This window comes from Taudactylus pleione, unplaced genomic scaffold (assembly GCF_031769625.1).
Source record: "Taudactylus pleione unplaced genomic scaffold, aTauple2 ptg000016l, whole genome shotgun sequence".
Lineage (NCBI taxonomy): Eukaryota > Metazoa > Chordata > Amphibia > Anura > Myobatrachidae > Taudactylus > Taudactylus pleione.
The window spans coordinates 51,792,101-51,807,909 of NW_028284418.1; the positions used below are offsets into that span (position 1 = coordinate 51,792,101).

At 47.5% G+C, this 15,809-nt stretch overlaps 1 protein-coding gene across 1 annotated transcript in view; it reads right to left on the reverse strand.

Annotated features, from left to right (window-relative positions):
- The window catches only part of NOC3L (NOC3 like DNA replication regulator), a 121,114-nt gene that overhangs the window by 60,577 nt on the left and 44,728 nt on the right, over nucleotides 1-15,809 (reverse strand). Inside the window, exons 10-11 of the mRNA XM_088476419.1 lie at nucleotides 11,150-11,278; nucleotides 9,568-9,699 (exon numbers count right to left, since the gene is read on the reverse strand). Of these exons, the coding sequence (XP_088332545.1) occupies nucleotides 9,568-9,699; nucleotides 11,150-11,278 (261 nt within the window). The remainder of the gene's footprint in view (nucleotides 1-9,567; nucleotides 9,700-11,149; nucleotides 11,279-15,809) is intronic.

Here is a 15,809-nt window from a genome sequence, read left to right on the forward strand (position 1 = left end):
ATGCACTAGGGTCCCCCTCCTATACCCCGCCCCCGAGCCAAGGTACCTCAGTTAGTTATCAAGCCATAGGCCGGAGGAGGAGAAGGAAGAGAGAGAAAAAAAGATCTGGACACATACAAGAATCACATTCTCACCAGAGGGAGACGGAAAACCGGTGACCAGAGCAAAGCCCATCTGCAGCACAGGTGCGACAGGGCGGGAGTCCTGTGGAACCCTATGGACTTCGTAGAAATAGAGATAACAAAGGTAAGTTCTTACCATATCTCATATTTTCTACTTCAGGGTCCATAGGGTATCCACAGGATACCTTGGGGATGTCCCAAAGCAGTATCCTTTAAGGGTGGGGACGCTCCTGTGCAGAAAGGAGAATCCGCCGCCCAAAGGAAGCATCCTGAGAGGCGAAGGTGTCAAACCTGTAATACCTCACGAAGGTATGGACAGAAGACCACGTAGCAGCCTTGCAGATCTGGACTGCAGAGGCACCACGTCGAGCTGCCCAAGAAGGACCCACAGACCTAGTGGAATGAGCCTTCACAGAAGGAGGAACCGGCAGGCCTTCATGAAGATAAGCTTCAGAAATAGCCATACGGATCCAGGCTGCCAAAGTTTGCTTTGAAGCAGGCCAACCCTTTTTACGGAAGCCATAGAGGACAAACAAAGCGTCCGACTTCCTAAACGAAGAAGTGCGGTCAACATAAGTCCTTAAGGCCCGCACAACATCCAAAGAGGCCTCACCCACGGAAAGACCAGGGGAGTTAAAGGCCGGAACAACGATTTCCTCGTTAACATGAAACTGGGAAACAACTTTGGGAAGAAACTCGGGCCGAGTGCGGAGCACTGCCCTGTTCCCATGAAAAACCAAGAAAGGGGGTTTACAAGAAAGAGCCCCTAAATCAGAAACACGTCTGGCCAAAGCAATGGCCAGAAGGAAAACAGTCTTAGCTGTTAGCCATTTAAGATCCACTGAGCCCAGTGGTTCAAACGGCGGTCCTTGGAGAGCCCGCAGGACCACAGCCAAATCCCAAGGCGCCACAGGTGGAACAAAGGGCGGCTGAATGCGGAGAACACCTTGCATAAAGGTGCGCACATCCGGGATTGTAGCAATCCTACGGTGAAACCAGACAGATAGGGCCGAAACCTGTACCTTCAAAGAAGCAAGGCGAAGCCCATGATCTAGTCCCGCCTGCAGGAAGGCGAGAATCCGAGACAGACGAAACTCCCGCGGTGCATAACCTCTCGGTCGACACCACTGGAAGAACGTATGCCACACGCAATTGTATATCCTCGCGGAAGACGGTTTCCGAGCTCGCAACATGGTACGCACCACAGAGCTGGAAAACCCCCGGGACCTCAGCATGGCCGTCTCAACAGCCACGCCGTCAAAGACAGCCGAGTCAGGTCCGGGTGAAGACAAGGACCCTGAGACAGAAGGTCCGGTCGCAGCGGCAACCGCAGAGGACTGTCCACGGACAGACCCTGAAGGTCTGAGAACCAGTGCCGTCTGGGCCACGCGGGAGCTATCAACAGGAGCGTCCCTCCTTCCTGTTTGAATTTCCGGATTACCCGTGGAAGAAGGGAGACCGGAGGGAACAGGTATGCGAACCGGAACGTCCACCGGACGGACAGAGCATCCACCAGAGACGCCCCTTCGTCTCTTGTGCGAGACCCGTACACCGGCAACTTGTTGTTGTGCCGGGACGCCATGAGGTCGATCTCTGGAAGACCCCACCTGTCCACCAGCAGTTGAAAAACATCCGGGTGCAGGGACCATTCCCCCGGATGAACGTCCTGGCGACTTAGAAAGTCCGCCTCCCAATTTAGCACTCCCGGGATGAAGACCGCTGATATGACCGGAAGATTGCGCTCCGCCCAAACCAGGATCCGAGAGACCTCTACGAGAGCCGCCCGACTGCGAGTTCCTCCTTGCATGTTTATGTAGGCCACGGTGGTAGCGTTGTCCGACTGGACCTGCACCGGGTGATCCTGGAGAAACCGATGTGCCTGCTGGAGAGCATTGAAGACCGCAAGGAGTTCCAAGATATTTATTGGAAGCTCCGCTTCTGTCGGCGTCCACCTGCCCTGGAACAAGTGTGGACCCGAAACTGCTCCCCAGCCCCGAAGACTGGCGTCCGTTGTCAACAGGACCCAATTTGGAACCCAGAACGGACGTCCCTTGTTGAGGTGGGTCGTCTGTAACCACCAAGCAAGGGACAGGCGAACCTCCGGGGTGAGCACAATCGTCTGGGACTTCAGAGACTGAGGCAGCCCGTTCCACTTGGACAGGATCAGGTGCTGCAGAGGTCTGGAGTGAAACTGGGCGAATTCCACCATGTCGAACACCGACACCATGGAGGCCAGTAACCTCATCGCCGAGTGTAGGGACACCCGGCGGCTGTGCAGAAAACTGCACACCCTTGACTGTAAAGCAGAGATCTTGTCCTCCGTCACGAAGATCCTCTGCTGTCCCGAGTCCAATAAGGCTCCCAGATGCAGAATCCTCCGAGACGGGATTAGAGTGGACTTCTGCCAGTTGATTAGCCAGCCGTGCCGTTGCAGCAGTGCAATGGTCAGGTCCAAGTGGCGTAACAGGAGCTCTGGAGATCCTGCCACCAATAACAGGTCGTCCAAGTACGGCAACATGCGGACTCCCTGCAGCCGCAGAGAAGCCGCCATGACCGCCATCACATTGGTGAAAACACGTAGTGCTGTCGCCAGGCCAAAAGGTAACGCCCGAAACTGGAAGTGGTCGCTGCGGATTGCAAACCTGAGGAACTGTTGATGGCGCAAAAGAATAGGGACATGCAGGTAAGCGTCCTGTATGTCCAATGACACCATGTAGTCCCCAGGTTCCAGCGCCAGAATGATGGACCGTAGGGACTCCATCCGAAACTTCGGAACCCGCAAAGAATTGTTGAGTGCTTTGAGGTTGAGAATCGGACGATACGACCCATTGGGTTTCTGTACCAAAAAAAGATTTGAATAGAAACCCTGGCCCCTCCGGGAGAATGGAACAGGCACTATAACTCCAGCCTGGAGCATAGTGTGCAATACCTTCCGCAGTTCCGTAGCCTTGTTCCAGTCTGATGGTAGACCCGTGGTGAAGAATCGCGCCGGGGGTCTGTGCCGGAAGGAGAGGGCGTACCCGTGGGAGACCACCTCGAGAACCCAAGTGTCTGTCGTAGTGGCCGACCAACACTGGGCGAACTGCAGCAGGCGGCCTCCCACCCTGGGATCCCCCAAAGGGAGGCCCGGACCATCAGGCCGTAGGCTGGTCATCTGGCTTGGGGGCCGGACGTCTGGTACTCCATGCCTGCTTCCGGGGCTTGGCCGATTTCTTAGGGCCAGCCTGTCGAGGAAACGACTGTGGTTTGGGCCTGCCCTGGGCCCTAGATGACCGAAAGGACGATGGTCCAGAACGAGAAGGAGCAGCGGCCGACGGGAGACAAGCCGATTTGGCTGCCGCCAGCGTGGCCACAATCTTATCCAGATCCGGACCGAAGAGAACTTCTCCGGTAAACGGCAACGCCTCCAGACCCTTTTTGGAATCTGCGTCCGCCTTCCAGGATCGCAGCCACAAGGTGCGACGAGCAGCCACCGCTGCTGAAGAAATTCTAGACACCACAGTACTAATGTCTAGGGCCGCCTCGTTGATATAAGTGGCCGAATCACGGAGATTACCAATCAACTCCGCCTGTTCGGCCGGACAGTCGGAATCAAAAGAAGCCTCTAATGAATCCGCCCAGCGCTCCATCGCTCTGGCAACCAAGCAAATGGCCATAGCCGGCCGTGCTGCCCCCCAGCAAGGGAATAAGCGGACTTCAGGCAGATCTCCACCTTGCGGTCCGTAGCATCCTTAAGGGAGGACATGGATGGCAACGGCAATGTGGCACTACGGACAAGACGGGTCACGTGAGAATCCACCTGTGGAGGGGATTCCCACTTTGCTAAATAATTATCCGCGAACGGATAAGCCACCGCCAGGCGTCTCTGCGGCTGGTATCTTTTGCCAGGCTGTTTCCACGCCTCCTCTAAATGGTCCACTAACTGACCCGAAAGAGGAAAGACTGTGGCATCGCCCTTCACATCTTTGAAAAAGGCATACTTAGATTTAGCTGCTGGGGGAACTTCGTCCTCAATCACCAAGGCTGTGCGGACCGCCCGAATAAGTCCAGGAATATATACCTTGGACTTAGCATCAGCGTCCTTACTGTGGAGAGGTTCCTGATCGTAAGGATCCAGAATCTCCCCCCATCATCAGACGTCCCCTCGTCATCCTCATAAGGAGCCGACAGAGACGCCACCGGCCGTTTATGCGGCCGCATCACAGACTCCCCTTGCAACACATCCGACAAGTGCTGTACAGAACTCGTCAGGGAGTTAACCCACGCTGGCTCCTGAGAAACCGGGACCGGGGAAATAGGGAGACTGTGGGGTACCACCAATTGTCTTGGGAAACCCTGCATGGGTGACGACACCACTGACTGCTGGGACAAACCCATCGGTGTAAACGCGGGCTGCGGAGCTAACTGGCCCACTAAGGCTGTAAGCGCCTGAGCGAAACAAGCCCAGGGCGGCTCCTGTACAGGTACAGGTAACCGTAAGCGGCCGCGCCATGGACAAACACTGCCGGCAAAGGCCCTCCGCACTACCCTCCCCCTCCGCTAACGGTACTTTACATGTAGTACACTGTAGCCGGAGAGGAAAATCACTTTCAGATATGATGGCACCAAGTATGTGACCCCTCTCACCAATTATATAGTAAATAGGCGAGAGACCACCCTGCAGCACCGCACCGCAAGGGCTTAGCAGAAAGAACAGGGACAGAATAAAGCTGACAGTTTAGAAGAAAAGTTACAGGCAGCAGCGCTAGCACAGTCACATACAATGCAAAGAAAATCAATTCCTGCACTAACAGCGCTGATCACTCAACTACGCAGACACAGGGCCTGGTAGGACACAGCGCTGCATACACAGACCTGACCACAGCGGAGGAGAGGTATGCGGGGGGACCCAGACCACGATGCTTCCGTCCAGCGCTTCCAGCAGCGTTCACCATGTGTCCAGAAGAAGATGACCGCCGAGGAACAGAGAGGAGGCTGGCCTGGGGGAGGAGCGCTGCCACAGGACCAGTCGGCAGCGTGCAGAGAGGGCTGTGTGCAGCGGGGGAGGCGCCGGCTGTGAGACAGGGAAGGCGCGCTCCCCTGGCATTCATTTAACCCCTGGGACGCCGCAGCGCTACCGCTCTGCTGCGGTCCGCTGTCCCAGGGGGCAGTGGAATCGCAGGTTGGTCGCCTGGCTCCACGCTGCAGCCAGTCCCCAGGGAGCCCCCTGCCTGGGAACTCAGGACCATGTGATCAGCGGGGACCCACCGCGGGACCCCGCTGCTTACCTTTGTCCCCCTTAAATCCGGCCATGGTCCGGAACATCTGGGGTCACCGCTAGCTGTGACCCCAGATGCTCACCAGCATCCCCGGATCGGTACCGGCGTTCTGGTACCGGCGGGGGTGTAGGGAAGACAGCATGGACGTCAGGACTGACTGTCCATGCTGTACATCCAGATGTGCAGCCACAGCTGCATAGGAGAAAGCTTCAGGGGCCCTTCTAGCCCCCACTCCGACAGGTGCACCCGACTCCGGCCGGGCACCAAACTAAAACTGAGGTGCCTTGGCTCGGGGGCGGGGTATAGGAGGGGGACCCTAGTGCATCCTGGGAGGCTGAAAAGCTTAACTCTATGGTGCCCAGCGACTGACGTCACACCTATACCCCAAGGTATCCTGTGGATACCCTATGGAGCCTGAAGTAGAAATACAAATTTAGAGCTGGTCAGTAGAGATACTTTTTTCAGTACACAAAGGAACTGATTTGCGCCTTGGACTCTTTGCTGATATATATATATACACACACATACACACATGGTGGTCCTCGTAAAGAGGATGGGAATCCCATTAGTGGTGAGGATTTGGGCATGTCCCTATCATTTACATCTAAATACAATGTGGCAGCCAGCAGAATTGTTGGTATACTAAAAACTATAAACTACTTATGACTGACCCTATTCTATGTAATACCTTGGATGAAATACCTGTAGGTCACCTTTAAAAGAGCCCAGAACCTTAGAAACATATTAGCTCCCAGCTTCTTTACGAATTCTGCCACTCTATCCAAAGTATCCTCACAGAAAGCACTTACAGGGATGGAAGGTGCTGGGTTTCTATAGATGCAACCAGAATAAATGCACCACATGTTCCCATGTGGTGAATAAGACTAAATCTGTATCTTCATCTCAATCCAATAAGGAATTTAAGATTAACTCATTTATTAATTGCAACTCCTGTTTCTTGCTCTATGTATTATATAGGACGTACTACACGCAGCTTGAAATGTAGATTTATGGAACATAGAAGAAACATTCTCAATAAATGTACTAATCACAGTGGTCCTCGCCATTTCATGGAACATCATGAGGGGAACCCGTCCAGTCTAAGGTTATTGGTATTGAACATATTCCGGTTACTAGTAGTGGGGGGGATAGATTTTGAACCCTGTGCCGGCAAGAAGCAGCATGGATATTGAAATGACAATCGCTTAAACCACAGGGACTAAATGAAACGATAGATCTGGAGTTTATTTGATAACAGTAGACTAGACCTGATGGTTAGATCTAGATATACTTTGCTACAACTTCTTACTAGCCCTCTCCGCTAATAAACATCTCTCTCTTTTTCCTTTCTTCCCTATCCATGACTGGCATATAGATCCGACTCTTTATAGATCTGTCATCCTGGCCATCTCAGTGTAGCTGCTCATTTTTGATTGGCTCTATTACTTAGAATGCTGTGTCCATGCAAACACCTAAGAAGGGGTTAAATGTTTTTCTATTAGGATCCCACATCTTACCTCTGATCGTTTACATGCATTTATGGGTTTAGCCCATTTAATGGAATTTATTCACTATTATGGTATATTGAATGATTAGTTAAGCACGTCAGATTCTTTGTATGTATATGCGTATACATGCATATATTTTTGTATATCTATACTTTTTTATAAATGTTAAGATCTCTGTATACGTGTATATAATAGCGCTCTATGATGATAATTTGATATAGATATATAATACATTTGCTATAAGGGTAAGTACTATGAATTTGCGAACATGCACCTTATAACATTGATTTGAGATAGATGTTTTTTCTAGGTTGAAAGCACAATACTGTGGTTGCCTCATTTGATAAAGTAATTCAACAAATCTGCTCTCACTAATTGGTAATGGTATTTAAATCAAGCCAGCCAAACTACAGGCTACTTCTGCCTTTCCTAGTGAGGAGAAACATGTTGAAGGATACAGAAGGAGCCTGTTATTAAGCATACCTGGGAAACCTATTGCTTTGTGCCAAACGCTGGGTATTTACCCCAAGGACACAGAGGTGCTGTTCCATTGGGACTGTCTCAGCTTGTGCCATATTCCACCAGGGCGCTGACTCCCGTGCATGGCTGCATTGGAGTGGATACAGAGACGACCTGCGCTGGTCATTGTGCCTTCGTCCTACGTGTAACTGTAATTAAGCTCTGCCACGACTTTACCTTTACACCTGCTACAGACGCTGGCATATTACTGGAGCTTACTCTGCTCCGCAGCACGGAGCCAGCGCTGAATATACAGTGCCTACGAATTGGCACATTGCTGGAGTACATTGGGACTGATACCTCACAGCTACCAAAGTGTCTGCTCAGCAGACTACACGGATACAGCAGCACACCTACTCTTAGCTCTTAATGACAAATGTTGTCTCTTATTATACATATATATTTTTTTCCCAGGACTGTGAGTATATGGAATTCCATTGATACACTGAATATATGCATTTTTAAATCTATTTTAATGGAACTTTAAATATTAGCACTACTGCAACATTGTATTGTAGTCAGTGTTATTTTAAGAGAGAAGGGGGCCTGTGTGCACTCCTCGTGCGGGGCCCCCTCCTCTCTCTGGTGGCTAGCAGCTGACTGACGCGGCTGGCCAGCCACCGGAGCCTTAGTAGACTCCGGGCACTAGAGTGTGCCCAGAGTCTACTGTGCATGAGCAGAACGCCGGAAAAATGGCCGTGGCGGCCATTTTTCCAGTGTTCTGAGCAGCAGTGACACCCGACGCGGGACCTCGGACAGGTAAGTTTAAAACAAATATGGGTGCAGTGTGTAGGGTGCGGGTTCCCCCTGGACCCGGGGGCCCGTGTGCCCCGCACACACTGCACCCATTATAGATACGCCACTGATTGTAGTTCTTTATGTGGCATATTGTTGGTTCATTTTCCTGTACACATTTATTAGAATGTGAACACATTAGTGTCTAATTTTGTGCCAATTTTATACATTATTTGAGTCATAGAGAAGACTTTCTTTCCTCTTTTATATGTTTATGTCCTATATCATTTTTTAAATTGTATTTTATTTATTGTGATTAAAATAGGATATTTTATTATCTGATTGTGTTGTGTCGTTTAGCAGCACCTTATACATTTTTGGCCTAAATTGGGCACCGATTTCCCTGGAGGTGAGGGTGGGGGCTGTGACACAGGTACCCAATATACCTAGGGAGGGTAGGGGTTGTTATTGTTAGGGATTTTTTGACACTGGGGGGGCTATTTTGATGGGGGGTGGGCCGTTAAATTACAATGGGGGCCTATGGAGAGGGGAGTTGGGGGAGATGCAAAACATCGTCTAGGTATATTTTTTTTACATAAAATATTTAATAGATTTTAAAAAAATACTTTTAAAACTTAATTTAATTTTTTTAAAAACCGACAATGTGTGTGCGGTTTTCACGACAAGAATTTGTCAGTTAAGTGGTTAAATACAAAATGTCCTTAAGTGGCTAATGAAAGGCACAATCCATATGGGGATCTAACATTCTATGAAAGCACCCAACAGATCCCAACCAACCTGATGGAACACTAGCAATGCTGCATATAGGAACAGGCAAGAACCAGCAAGGTACGGGTGTTCTGAGCTGTTACAGACTTTACACATGGTACCATATATTAAAGTAGAGGAAAGGCCCGCGAGGATCTATCAGTGATCAGCATTCCCAAATAATATTTTTTTTTTTTATTGCATGGCAATATTAGGCTGAATAAGTCTTCCTCAGTTAATTTGAATGGAATAACGGATAGAAACCAATTATGTTATTAGTTATGTATGGCCACCTTGCCCACAAATACAATATACAGTAAAAGCAGCACCTGTAAATTGAGTCATAATGTTCTCTAAATTAGAAGTTGTATTGTCCTTATTAAGTGCCTTATTATGTGGTGTTGTGCCTTTAAAAAAAAAAATTGTTGGGAAAGGAACTTTGTCTATTAACTCTTTTTCCAGTGTTTCAGGGACTGGGGATGTTTGTCTATAACCAATATGGCACAAGTCAGGAAAAGTTATAGTAACTGATCCCCCCCGCTGTTCCCTTTCTCCTAGGATGGGTTGGACCACTGTGCTGACGGCAGTGAGAGCAGAATAATTCCTCAGTGCTGAAGAGATCATACTGTAACCAAGAGACAGTGACGCAGTCTTTACCTTCCGCTGCATTCTGGATAGATTCTTCCTCTTATCTTTGTAAGACATCAACTTCTGCTTAGGAGCAATGTCCTCCACGTCTTTCTTCACATCTACTTCCTTAATCCTTAGATGCAGCAAGATGTTCAGCACCTGGGAGTGAGATGAATCATGTAGTACAGCCTAGTGACACAGACCCAGTAACGCATCCAGCACACACTGAAACACATAGCTGGCCGGCATCCATACAAGTCCCTTGCTCATAAGCGAAGATCCAGCATAGGCCCGTATTCAATTTGAAGCGTTAAGTCCGGATCCTCGTTAAGTTACCGGCGATGCCGTCATTATCGCCTGTTTTGGTTTTACCCCGTATTCACTTTGAAAGACTTTCCAATGCAATGTAATAGGCGGTAAGGTATTGCCTATAAATGTCAAGCGGAAAAAAAGTGCAGAATTGTGGTTTTGGGGTGCAACGTTTCGGGAAGCCCCCTGCAGCCTTCAGACAGTCCCCCAAAGATAAACTGTGTCCAAAAAATATTAAAATAAACTTAAGGACACCCCAAAAATTTACTTTGAAATAGGAGGCAAAAAAAAAACAAATTGGGGGTTACAAAGTTAAAAACTAGCGAACTTGACTCTGGGGGGTCCCCAAGTATGCCCCAGGTGTTTTTTTGATTGCAGGTGTTTGCGCCAGGTGGATTTTTCATGATTTTTCAACTTCACTTTAGCAACTTTTAAATATGCTTACCCCCATTTTCAAGTACCCCAAATTTGCTGGGATAACTTATTTTCTGGAAAAAATACTCCTAGATACTATTCTGCATCAGGTATAGAAAAACGCTATTTAGCACCTATTGAGCACATTTAAAAACACCAAACACCTTCAGCAAGCCAAATCAGGGGGTACCATAGTGAACCCCCATGTCAGAGCATCATTTGGGGGGTGTCAGGCAGATTTCCCCAAAAATGACAGTACTTTCCGCTTGTTACAGTATCGCCAGGTGCCGTTTACGCGTACTTTCAAATTGAATACGGGGTAAAGCGTGTACACGCACGATACTTTAATGCATACAAAACAGGCGACGTCGACGTTAAGTCCGGGCCGCGTTAAGTTAACGCGGCTCGGCTGAAATTGAATACGGGCCATAGTGGTTTGGCATATAATGTGAACAACAGACATGACTGGTAGGAAGCGATTCAAGCAGCCCGACAGCCAACAATTACAGCATTCGCAGAACTCACGTCACGCAGAACAGAGATAGTGGAAGTGTAAAGTTATGGGAGGATTTATGTATAATCAAAGTATAGAAAATAATATATAAATTCACCTCTTGCAAAGCTGTAAGACCATCCTGGAAAATATTTTAGCAACCTGCCCCCTCATGCCAGCATGTGCCACCCCCCAGAAAAACTGCTTCACAGCGCTTTTGAAATTCAGGAAAGGGGGGGGAGGGGATGAAGGAGGTTGAGGGCACATTAGTAAAATACATTCCGAGTTCTAAGTGCGGTTTTAAATAACAGGAATTTTGCTGATCAAAGAAAAGATTTGAAGGTGGACAGGAGTGTTTATGCTGCAAACACAGCCAGCACTGAGCTAATTTACCTCAGGACGGACATCGTAATTTCTGCTCTTCACCAATCCGGAGATGACCTTCACGGCGGCCAGAGAGGCCAGGCCCAGCTTATCCTGCCTGAACAGCTTTTTCACTGCCTCTGTGGACATATCGGCGATCTGTGTAATGAGAGCACAGAAACAGTTACCAAGTGTAATGCAGGTACTGAACGATTACAAAAACATTACAAAGAAAACTTCCAAAATAAACTCTCCAATGAGGGGAACAGCACATATACGGTTTTCTTTATAGTTACTTGTCTATAAGTCTATTGGAGGCTTGGTACCCAAAAATGCTAAATTGTGTGACCCAGTATAAAACTGCTTTGCAATAATTCAATTATAACCAGTAGACAGGAAGACTGCAGCGGATAAAGTGAGATTATATAAAAAAAAAATAAAAAAAAGCACATACCACCCAGTGGCTATCAGAAAGCATTACACAGGTATGTTCCTATAGCTCACTAGTACTCAACCGAACTTCCCATCATATGATGTGACATGGGGACACAGTTGGTGGAACAAGTTTAGGAGGTGGTGGAGGGTAACCGTTTATTAATGCTATTGCTAACATATGATGAATACATTTTGAAATACACTTTTTTTCTTTTTCCCATCTTATGTTTCCATTAAAACATTTTTTCCACTTGAGCCGCTGAAACATCCTGTAAGCGAATGTGAGAGTCGGAGCACCATCATTCTATCTGTCTCAAACATTCCATCTTCAAGAGCCCATGTGCCAGGAATAACCCACATGAGTAAGATTCTCTTAATGCAATATATAAGGAAAATGACATAACAGCAGAACAATGGCACAGCAGGCAAAGCGGTGGACGCTAGGGGTTGAGTAGCTAGTAGAGGTAGTATATGACAGCGTATTATTGCCGATTACTGTATATATGCTAGAAACAACATCTAACTGGCAAGAGTAAGAAGCCAGCCCCCCGACTTTGCCTATGTGTCATCCTTGGCGAATAGAGCACTTGCTACTTAGAAGCTCACTTGTATGAGCGGATGATGCACCGATAAATTCTCTCGTATCTGGTACTCATAATAAGGGTCCCCATTCCCTAGCCTCGGCTGTTAGGGACGAGCCCTGGCTGCACACGATCTTCTGTCAGTGCACAGGGATCTGTTACATACATGTGTCTATGAATCCTTCTAGACCAGGGCTTGACAAATCCCAGGGGTCAGTTCACCATGGCTACCAGATTTTGCTGCCTGGCTACCAGATTTTGCAGTGAGGCAGATCCTCATCAGCCCCGGCGGAGATTCGTGCCTATATGTATTGCGGTGTTCATATCATGCACAGGAGTGCGAGTGCTGAGTGTCATCTGCAGTGACTGCTGTGCCTCTGTCCGTCCCATCCTGCGCTGACTCCTCCTCTGTATCCCAGTCTGCACTGATGACTCATCTCCATCCTGGCCTGCTCTGATCATGTCTGTCCCAGTCTATGCTGATCCTCCTCCAGTACATCCCGACTGTCTACTGTGTCTCCTATCTCTGGCTGCATAGAGCTCTCTGGTAGTAAGGTCTATTGCGGAGCGGCTTCAGAGAAATAGTTGTGTGACCACAAGGGGAGGGGGGTTTTGTTGTACTTTCTGGCACCATTATTTTATGTGAAATGTGGTCCTTTATTACTGGAGGGTGGGGGGTGGAGCAGGTGAGCTGTGCAGAGCAGTAAGGGGGGCCTCCATTTTACTGTATCCATTCAACAGTGACCATTTTGTGGACTAGTATAGTGTGTATAACAGTTATATAACACACAGAGCTGTGCTCCTCACTCACTCCTGTAATTTTTTTTTTGGGGGGGGACAGTGGTCTGGCTCCTACACTTTCATCCTGTCTCCTAGATTTTAGAAAAATTTGTCAAGCCCAGTTCTAGACGGCTATCAATATGGATCAACTTGTATTTTAAACTTGCTAACCACGTCACATCATTGTCTATCTGTATACATAATAAGGTGGCAACTATATTTAGCATCATCAAAAGTCACTAAGACATTAAGGACAAAAAGAAGTGTAACAAGATTGGCAGCGAGAAAGTAGTTATTAAGAGAAAGCAAAGCACTAAATGAGATAAAGGCCACTAGTCAGGCCACTAGCTCAGAGAGCATAGACAAATAATACAATACCACACAGCGCTAAATGAGATAAAGGCCACTAGTCAGGCCACTAGCTCAGGGAGCAGAGACAAATAATACAATACCACACAGCGCTAAATGAGATAAAGGCCACTAGCTCAGGGAGCATAGACAAATAATACAATACCACACAGCGCTAAATGAGATAAAGGCCATTAGTCAGGCCACTAGCTCAGGGAGCAGAGACAAATAATACAATACCACACAGCGCTAAATGAGATAAAGGCCATTAGTCAGGCCACTAGCTCAGGGAGCAGAGACAAATAATACAATACCACACAGCGCTAAATGAGATAAAGGCTACTAGTCAGGCCACTAGCTCAGGGAGCATAGACAAATAATACAATACCACACAGCGCTAAATGAGATAAAGGCCACTAGCTCAGGGAGCATAGACAAATAATACAATACCACACAGCGCTAAATGAGATAAAGGCCATTAGTCAGGCCACTAGCTCAGGGAGCAGAGACAAATAATACAATACCACACAGCGCTAAATGAGATAAAGGCCATTAGTCAGGCCACTAGCTCAGGGAGCAGAGACAAATAATACAATACCACACAGCGCTAAATGAGATAAAGGCTACTAGTCAGGCCACTAGCTCAGGGAGCATAGACAAATAATACAATACCACACAGCGCTAAATGAGATAAAGGCCACTAGCTCAGAGAGCATAGACAAATAATACAATACCACACAGCGCTAAATGAGATAAAGGCCACTAGCTCAGGGAGCATAGACAAATAATACAATACCACACAGCGCTAAATGAGATAAAGGCCACTAGCTCAGGGAGCATAGACAAATAATACAATACCATACAGTGCTAAATGAGATAAAGGCCATTAGTCAGGCCACTAGCTCAGGGAGCAGAGACAAATAATACAATACCACACAGCGCTAAATGAGATAAAGGCCACTAGTCAGGCCACTAGCTCAGGGAGCATAGACAAATAATACAATACCACACAGCGCTAAATGAGATAAAGGCCACTAGCTCAGGGAGCATAGACAAATAATACAATACCATACAGTGCTAAATGAGATAAAGGCCATTAGTCAGGCCACTAGCTCAGGGAGCAGAGACAAATAATACAATACCACACAGCGCTAAATGAGATAAAGGCCATTAGTCAGGCCACTAGCTCAGGGAGCATAGACAAATAATACAATACCACACAGCGCTAAATGAGATAAAGGCCACTAGCTCAGGGAGCATAGACAAATAATACAATACCACACAGCGCTAAATGAGATAAAGGCCACTAGCTCAGGGAGCATAGACAAATAATACAATACCATACAGTGCTAAATGAGATAAAGGCCATTAGTCAGGCCACTAGCTCAGGGAGCAGAGACAAATAATACAATAACACACAGCGCTAAATGAGATAAAGGCCACTAGTCAGGCCACTAGCTCAGGGAGCAGAAACAAATAATACAATACCACACAGCGCTAAATGAGATAAAGGCCACTAGTCAGGCCACTAGCTCAGGGAGCATAGACAAATAATACAATACCACACAGCGCTAAATGAGATAAAGGCCACTAGTCAGGCCACTAGCTCAGAGAGCATAGACAAATAATACAATACCACACAGCGCTAAATGAGATAAAGGCCACTAGCTCAGGGAGCAGAGACAAATAATACAATACCATACAGTGCTAAATGAGATAAAGGCCATTAGTCAGGCCACTAGCTCAGGGAGCAGAGACAAATAATACAATACCACACAGCGCTAAATGAGATAAAGGCCACTAGTCAGGCCACTAGCTCAGGGAGCATAGACAAATAATACAATACCACACAGCGCTAAATGAGATAAAGGCCACTAGCTCAGGGAGCATAGACAAATAATACAATACCATACAGTGCTAAATGAGATAAAGGCCATTAGTCAGGCCACTAGCTCAGGGAGCAGAGACAAATAATACAATACCACACAGCGCTAAATGAGATAAAGGCCACTAGTCAGGCCACTAGCTCAGGGAGCATAGACAAATAATACAATACCACACAGCGCTAAATGAGATAAAGGCCACTAGCTCAGGGAGCATAGACAAATAATACAATACCATACAGTGCTAAATGAGATAAAGGCCATTAGTCAGGCCACTAGCTCAGGGAGCAGAGACAAATAATACAATACCACACAGCGCTAAATGAGATAAAGGCCATTAGTCAGGCCACTAGCTCAGGGAGCATAGACAAATAATACAATACCACACAGCGCTAAATGAGATAAAGGCCACTAGCTCAGGGAGCATAGACAAATAATACAATACCACACAGCGCTAAATGAGATAAAGGCCACTAGCTCAGGGAGCATAGACAAATAATACAATACCATACAGTGCTAAATGAGATAAAGGCCATTAGTCAGGCCACTAGCTCAGGGAGCAGAGACAAATAATACAATAACACACAGCGCTAAATGAGATAAAGGCCACTAGTCAGGCCACTAGCTCAGGGAGCAGAAACAAATAATACAATACCACACAGC